Source organism: Oncorhynchus gorbuscha, linkage group LG26 (assembly GCF_021184085.1).
Source record: "Oncorhynchus gorbuscha isolate QuinsamMale2020 ecotype Even-year linkage group LG26, OgorEven_v1.0, whole genome shotgun sequence".
NCBI classification, from domain to species: Eukaryota; Metazoa; Chordata; class Actinopteri; order Salmoniformes; family Salmonidae; genus Oncorhynchus; species Oncorhynchus gorbuscha.
The window spans coordinates 43,484,079-43,492,770 of NC_060198.1; the positions used below are offsets into that span (position 1 = coordinate 43,484,079).

The 8,692-nt window shown below is 43.1% G+C and overlaps 1 protein-coding gene across 1 annotated transcript; it reads right to left on the reverse strand.

Moving 5' to 3' along the window:
• Window positions 1-2,684: 2,684 nt before the first annotated feature.
• Window positions 2,685-5,917, reverse strand: LOC124016172 (transmembrane protein 238-like). Its single transcript, XM_046331710.1, has 2 exons — window positions 5,113-5,917; window positions 2,685-3,056 (listed from the first exon to the last, which is right to left on the reverse strand). Exon 1 carries the CDS (start codon window positions 5,652-5,654, stop codon window positions 5,130-5,132), a length of 525 nt encoding a protein of 174 aa, XP_046187666.1. The 5' UTR covers window positions 5,655-5,917; the 3' UTR covers window positions 2,685-3,056; window positions 5,113-5,129.
• Between the last annotated feature and the right edge of the window lie 2,775 nt (window positions 5,918-8,692).

The following is an 8,692-nucleotide window of genomic DNA, read 5'->3' on the forward strand; positions in this document are numbered from 1 at the left end:
CCATTGACTTTTAGCTAGCAGAGGCTTGTCTGTCGTGTCCATTTAAAGAAAACCAAACCATAGATTACACTTTCTCCTGGTCCATAGAATTCTTTCAGACATCTACATTAAGTAGTAAAATACATCACACTTTCCCTGAAGAAAATACGACAGCGTATACTATGGTAGGAATACTATAGTATTCACTGTAGTGTTTTTGCAGACTTTAATGTAGTATTTACAGTTTATTATAATATAAATACTGTAGTAAAAAAAAAAGAGTATATACTATATTATTCACTGTAGTTATAACGACACAAGGTGAGACCCAGATGCAGGCACAGGAGGCAGATGGTTTGAGCTCTGATATCTTTTATAGTCCAAGTGGTAGGCAAAAGGCAGGTCGAGGACAGGCAAGAGTTCATAACCAGGTCAAGAGTCCAAAACGGTACAGGGAGGCGGCAGGCTCGAGGTCAGGGGCAGGCAGAATGGTCAGGCAGGCAGGCTCGAGGTCAGGGGCAGGCAGAATGGTCAGGCAGGCAGGCTCGAGGTCAGGGGCAGGCAGAATGGTCAGGCAGGCAGGCTCGAGGTCAGGGGCAGGCAGAATGGTCAGGCAGGCAGGCTCAGAGTCAGGACAGACAAGGGTCAGAACCAGGAGGATGAGGAAAAACAGACCCTGGGAATAAACAGGCGCCAGAAGAAAACCGCTGGTTGACTTGGCAAACAAGACAAACTGGCACAGACAGACAAAAAACAAAGGTATAAATACACAGGGGATAATGGGGAAGATGGGTGACACCTGGAGGGGGGTGGAGACAAGCACAAGGACCGGTGAAACAGATCAGGGTGTGATAGTTGTGATATAGTGTTTGTTTTATTATCTTTGACACAGAAGTGGAGGCTTCTCCTTGAGGAACACTAAAAGAGCTCATTTTCCATAACAAAAGGATAGATCGAAAGTCTATACTTGGCATGTAGGCTTTTCACTTACAGGTTCCACATATTGGGATATGGGTGAGGGGAATGTGCAGGGTCTATACAAATGAAATACTGTAGTATTTACTATAGTTTAAAAATGGTAGTCTTTTTTGTGGACTGTAGTGTTTTAGCTGACATTTCTGTAGTATTTATGACAGTATACTATAAAATTATATACTAAGTCGTACACATGATCAAGGGATAGATACTACAGTGTGTAGTATAGTATTTTTTTAAAGTGGGAAGGACCTTTTTCCAGAACCATGCTGCTCCCAGAACTCCTCCAGACAGGGTTTGCAGAAACTACAGCCACTGATATTACAACTGTACAGTGCATTCGGAAAGTATTTAAAACCATTGACTTTTTGTTATGTTACAGCCTTATTCTAAAATGGATTAAATAGTTCAGAAATGTTTGCAAATGTATTACAAATAAAAAACTGAAATACCATATTTACATAAATATACAGACCCTTTGCTATGAGACTTGAAATTGAGCTCAGATGCATCCTGTTTCCATTGATCATCATTGAGATGTTTTTACAACTTGATTGGAGTCCACATGTGGTAAATTCAATTGATGGAACATTATTTGGTAAGGTACACACGTGTCTATATAAGTTCCCACCGTTGAAAGTGCATGTCAGAGCAAAAACCAAGCCATGAGGTCAAAGGAATTGTCCGTAGAGCTCCGGGACAGGATTTTGTCGAGGCACAGATCTGGGGAAGGGTACCAGCAGCATTGAAGATTCCCAAGAACAGTGGTCTCCATCATTCTTAAATGGAAGAAGTTTGGAACCACCAAGACTCTTCCTAGAGCTGACTGCCTGGCCAAACTGATCAATTGGAAGAGAAGGGCCTTGGTCAGCAAGGTGACCAAGAACCCAATGGTTACTCTGACAGAGCTCCAGAATGACTCTGTGGAGATGAGAGAACCTTCCAGAAGGACAACCATCTCTGCAGCACTCCACTAATCAGGACTTTATGGTAGAGTGGCCAGACGGAAGCCACTTCTCAGTAAAAAGGCACATGACAACCCGCTTGGAGTTTGCAAAAAGGCAGCAAAGGGCTCTCAGACAATGAGAAACAAGATTGTTTTGTCTGATGAAACCAAGATTGAACTCTTTGGCCTGAATGTCAAGCGTAACATCTGGACAAAACCTGGCACCATCCCTACGGTGAAGCATGGTGGTGGCAGCATCATTCTGTGGGAATGTTTTTCAGCGGCAGGAACTGGGAGACTAGTCAGGATCGAGGGAAAGATGAACGGAGCAAAGCACAGAGATCCTTGATGAAAACCTGCTCCAGAGCACGCAGGACATCCGACTGGGACGAAGGTTTACCTTCCAACAGGACAATGACCCTAACCACACAGCCAAGACAATGCAGGACTGGCTTCAGGACAAGTCTCTGAATGTCCTTGAGTGGCCCACCCAGAGCCCAGACTTGAACCGAATCTAACATCTCTGGAGAGACCTGAAAATAGCTATGCAGCGACGCTCCCCATCCAACCTGACAGAGCTTGAGAGGATCTGCAGAGAAGAATGGGAGAAACTCCCCAAATACAGAAGACTCAAGGCTGTAATCGCTGCCAAAGGTGCTTCAACAAAGTACTGAGTAAAGGGTCTGAATACTTATGTGAATGTATATATCGTGAGCGTACCAAGTAATTTGGCGTCACTAAAGCGGAAAGGTGGAATAAACGAGTCAGGAGTTGTTTTTTTTGATTGAACACAGTTCTCTATTGAGGGATTACGGTCAATACAAACACTCCAACATAATCAATGAAAATCTTACAAGGAAAAACATACATCTTCTTCTCCAGATGGAACAGGAACACAATATGACTATCTTTAAACTACAACAAAAGTCACAGGTTTGTCACCATCTTAATGGTTCTTCGTGGTTAGCTTCTCTCTCTTGGTAGCCATCTTCCAGAGATAGGTTTTTCCCTCCTTCTTGCTGGTTCCTTCCTCTCTCTTGGTAGCCATCTTCCAGAGATAGGTTTTTCCCTCCTTCTTGCTGGTTCCCTCCTCTCTCTTGGTAGCCATCTTCCAGAGATAGGTTTTTCCCTCCTTCTTGCTGGTTCCCTCCTCTCTCTTGTAGGGAAAAGATAATAGGTCATTAGTAGCATCAGCTGTGCTTTATTGCCTCAGGTCCCCTTGACTCACATGCCTAGTTGGGCTGCTATCCGTGAGTCCAGCCTGCCCTCTAGTGGTCCTTCCACAATATATACAGTGTCGTGACATACAGTATGTCACGACTTCCGCAGAAGCACTGAGATAGGCTGAAACACCTGCATTTTGGAGCTGCCTGTCTCAAGAGAGCAAAAAAGAGTATGTTTGTATGCTGCTTTATTAACTCAATGATTATTATAATTGTTTGTTTTTTACATTGTTTGCAAACTGATATGTGACACGTATTAAAACCAAAATAGGCAAACCCCCCCCCCCCCCCCAAAAAAAAAACTATTTTTATTTTTTTTTGCTAAAAATGTGGGTCTCAAAAGCACCACCTGCCCTGAACGACAGGTTGTCACTGTTCCTGACTGACAAAGCGTTTGTTTGTGATTGATCATTTGTTTGGTGACTAATGATTTGAGATCTGTGTGATTATTTCTTCATAGAAAAGTCAATCATGTAGTATATGTAAAATGTCCAAAATTTCAGCCACCTGAAATTTGTCAGGGTAGCCTACATATGTAGGATCTTAACTTTGAGCCAGTTTGCTACAGCAGGAAAATAATCCTGCAGCAACCAGAAAAGTGAATTGTTATGTGGATTATAATTAATGGACAAGCTTAACATTTCAAAGTGGAAATTACAAACTTAAGAAGCCTTCTTAAACAAGGAAAATTATCCTGCAACCAGGTGATCAAATTAAGATCCTACAGCTGTAGTACCTCTCAGCCATTTAAAAAAACTTTGCAGTTCCTCATATAATCACTGTCAATGTGATAAAAGGACCCTGACTGAAGCTCAAAAACATAGTACAGTACACCACTCCAATACTTTATTGTGTGGAGCAACAAGGTGTCAAGGTCAAAGCTAACTTACTGTAGTGTTGTCATTCCACACAGTAACACTCATATGCTATTCTAGTCCATGTGTAGGTACTGTGTATGGCAAAAATCTGAGAATTGTCAGTTGGAAAGACAAACAGGTAAAAGGTTCATAAAGCATGATGAGGCAGCCATATGGACATACAAAAGTAATGTCTGTATAAATAAAGGTAGGGAAATCCATAGGGTACAAAGGTCGTTAATGTGCTATATTGCTTATCACCACTGTGGACGGGGATGTAGAATACAGGTGCCAGGTCAAGTTCACAACAAGCACCTTCTCAGTAGCAGTTAGCCCTAAAAGTGAAAGTCTCACATATTTGCTAGAAAAAATCTCTGTATTATTAAAGTATTGCATCAATTATCCACAAAGTATTCACAAAATTAACATAAAACAAACAAAAAGTCCTCACTGAGGAGCATCATTTGATTTTAAAAACGAAATGTTTCAAAGAAAAAAGCCCATAGGACAATATTAAAAACGAAATGTGCTTGTAAACATTGTGAGATGTACAAGTGAAATGTCCTTCTGGGGTTCAGTGCTGCCAAGCCTCTAACTTCTGGTGGACAAAATATATGGTCACCTCATGATGTCATAGTTGCAACATTCAGTCATACTGTAGCTTACATCAGTTTAGATCGATGTCAAAAATGTGTCCTAACTCCTAAGATAGACAATTCATGGTCAGCCTAGGTTTCTTTGTTTCATGTAGCAGCAGCTCTACTTCGCCCTCTCAGAAACGGTTTTATTGTTTGAACAGGGCTTCTCTTTAGGCGCGCACTGCCATTCAATGACGTTAATGGTTAACAGAAAGATAAAGGACGTCCGTTTCCATTAGATCACAGTTTCTTTCCTCATTCACTGAAACACATTGTCATTTAATTGTATTATAAAGGAACATTATAGCCTGCTGAATTGTGGATCAAAGTTGTGGGCTATTATCAAGCAAAAACAATAGCCTAGAATGAAGTTGGCCTTAAAAACCTATAATCTATGCACATGTTTAATGAAAGTTAGGCCTATCCAATAACAAAATGTATCCCTAGGCTATAGCCTAAATGGCTTAATGACCGATTGGAAATAATAGGCTGACCTTGTGCGCATTGCGCATCATATGGCCGAGGTCTCTGTAGCTGTGTGCGGAACAGGTATGTCTGTGTCCACGGATGCAGACACCGTGTGCATGTCCTCATCAAGCGGCCCCATCGTCAATACGACAGGCGGGGGCTTCAGTTGCTGTGGGGCTTCCCTCATGTGAGTCGTAGACAGCCCGGTCTCTGCCCTTCTCGCGACCCCGCGGGGGGGGCCTCCATTCCGCCGCAGAGAGTTCCTGACACTGTTGGTGAGACGGCTGGATAACCGCCTCACCGCACCTGCGATGCCCCGCTCCTTCTTCAAGAGCCCGACGTCATCCTCCAGCTCCTCCTGGGGGACCTCGATGTTGCCCGTGTACCAGAACACCCACCAGACGAGGCTGAGGAAGATGATGATGGCCCCGGCGTAGATTAAAAAGTCATAGAAGAATATGTCCGCAAAAACACCGATCAAAAGAACAAGCAGCCCGAATATGTCGAAGGACACTGCCAACCAAAAGGCGCAGGAACAGCGACCTAGACCGCGGTACGTTGGCTCCATGTCTCTAAATTGGCTTGGAGATATGCCTAACAAATACTTTGTTTAGACCACCTTTTCTTTTCTAACTATCATTTGCGGTTGGTTTCCTGGTGGAATTCGGTTGGGGTAGAGTTTCAAACGGAGCCGTTTGTTTGAACAGGTAAGGTGAGACAGGTGAGGAAGCTCGCATCTATTCAAATTGTCCTGTGTCACAGCACAGAGAGGTGGGGCGTGGTAGCCGTAGACAGGTGAGGAAGCTCGTCCCTATTCAGGTTTTCCTGTGTCACAGCACAGGGCACAGCACAGAGAGGTGGGGCGTGGTAGCCGTAGACAGGTGAGGGAGGGCTGTGTAGACGGGATACTGGCATGACACCAGCCATATTAATACTGTAAAGGAGGTAGAACATGTGTGACATACATTGTATAAAGGAGCCGTGATGGTTCTGATTGTCTAGATATCGGTCATCAGTCCAATATGCAGAGACGCCAAACATGGCACACTAATGTCTGTTCACCTGTGGAATGACATTCTGGACAACATTCGACTCATTACGTGTTTCTCTCCCTCATTTCTAAAGGGCATAAATATATTCACATCCAGATTGTTTCTATAAATTAAAACAGTAATGACAGACACAAAAGCCTCTAAGGCTGTTCACACAGGCAGCCGTATTCGGATCTTTTTTCCACTATTACTCGTTTGACCAATCCAATCAGATCTTTTCACAGATCCTTATCAGAGCTGATCTGATTGGCCAATTAGTGGGAAAAAAATATCTGATTTGGACTGTCTGTCTGCAGCCTTAGTATAATGTGATTACACCCAACCGCTCACCTGACTGCTAAATAATGGCATGTAGGCCTATTTCCACCTTGTGGTCTTTTGTACAGAAAAACATGCCCCCATACAACTTATTACTGTACATTGAAAATGAAAGACTAGTATATCAAATCTAATTTATTACATAATTGCTGCATTATGTTGACAAATAAAATGACATTTAGAAAGATAAAGGGTACCTGAAGACTTGCTGCTCTCACAAGGTTGGAGATCACATGGAATCAGAGTAGCCTACATGAACGAACAAATGCACAATGCAATGGAAACCTAACATCTCAAGTTTAGGTAAAAATGTTAACATTTTGGCTAACTTAGACCGAATTCGAATCCCACTGGCCCCACCTCCTTTAAAAAAAAATGTTGTTGCTTTTGACCAGATGGACACAGCCTTTTTGACCCAGAAACATAAAAGGTTAGACAATTTAATCCAGCAGCAGTATTGAGGGACAGAGAGAGGGTGCACCCACTACCACTCAGTGTCCAACTGTCCATCATGATTTCAACAATCAGCTATAATAATGTCCGGTAGAATTTTGACTCTGTAATCCTGTTTCTAAAGGATTTAGCAATCCACTACCAACAGCAGCTACAAGGAAAACAGCAGTTTATGGTGGAAAAACAACAACTATTACAGATCACAATCAGACAGACAGATGGGATAGCCTGGGCCGCAGCAGCACGGCCATGTTCCGATCATGTTAAAACCCCCCAACAGAGCAATCACATGATGTTCCCTTTTACAGGACGAGGTCATGCAATCCCATATCTGTATTAGGGCCTAGATAGAGGACAGCTACATACAGAAGATAAACAGTGCATTTCACAGAGGTCTCTCTTGCAAAATGGAATCTATATGAATAAGACTAACCTGCATAAATAAAGGTTTAATAAATACAAATCCATCTATGTTATGTTACACCAGCCTCACACATTTAGACATCTTTTAGTGTGCTTTTCAGGATTATGTTGGGAGAAAACCCCACTAACATGGTTGACCTACTCTACAAAACAGAACAACAGTTTTAGCTTGAAGAGTCCATGGCTCTTCGGTGCTGTTCGTCCACCTGAAGCGCCTTGCCATGGACCTTGGTCGGAGCCTTGTGCTCTAGTCTCTGTTTCACCACGGGCACCCACACCAGCCCCGTGACCAGGAACATGAGCCCCGCAGAAAGGAACACAGGACCCAGCAGGTAGGGCACGTTCCCCACCTGGGTGAAGTAGAGCAGTGAGAGGGCCGTGCCCAAGCCGAACAGCACTCCGCCGATAAGGATGGCCAGGATGGGCCTGGTGAAGTAGTACCAGCAGGGGACGTTAGTGCTCAGGATGACCCCGTCAAGGACATGGTTCAGTGGGGTCGTTGCTTCAGTGTCCTGGGTCTCATGGTTGGTGCTGGTGCGGCTGGTTTTAAGATCCATGTCTGACACCGTGACCACTGTGGATTGCATCCTTGGGTTGTGCTGAAGGGATAACAAATCAGAACAGACACCACTTAAAAGTATAGGACTTTATCAATCACTGATACTTCACAGACATGCATTCAGAGACGTACGGTTTACCATTTTATCAACCAATCTGTCATTGCAGAACTCACCATTTCAGATCTTATTTGCCTTGTTAAAATTGCAATAAAACATGAAAAAAAATATTCCAACCTATTTTTACATTCAATCAAATCCTGTAGTCTCCAAATTAATTCAAAACCATTTTTTAAAATGATGTCCTCACTTACCATTAGGCGTTCCGCCTGTGTTCTTTCGCTCTTTGCCCAGTGTTGGTCAGAGGCTGGCTGCTCCTCTGATGACTACTGTCAAAACCACTACCGTACTATGGCCAAAGCCACACCCACACAGAAGAGCAACCCCACCCTGTAGTTCCCTATCCCGCTCTGTGTCCCTCCACCATGTCATGGCGATCTCTGCTTTGCTCCAGTTTGTGCCCTGTTTACATACGGTATATTCTCCCCACATAGCATTTTAGACTATGTATTATTGGAAACTGGAACAGTACATTATTCTTTGGGAAGGGCTATGGCAGGGGCATGCCATCATGACTGTTTTTGATGGGGTCTGATGGCCAAATTCAACAAATAAAATCAATTGAATATTGTACATTTGAATGCTACAAATTGATAGAATTTAAGTTTGAAAGGGGCCTGATATGACTGTAAGTCGCTTTGGATAAAAGCGTCTGCTAAATGGCATATATTATTATATTATTA

Excerpts from the sequence above, each read along its gene's own strand:
- LOC124016172 (XM_046331710.1), bottom strand. The coding sequence starts at position 5,654 with ATGGAGCCAACGTACCGCGGTCTAGGTCGCTGTTCCTGCGCCTTTTGG.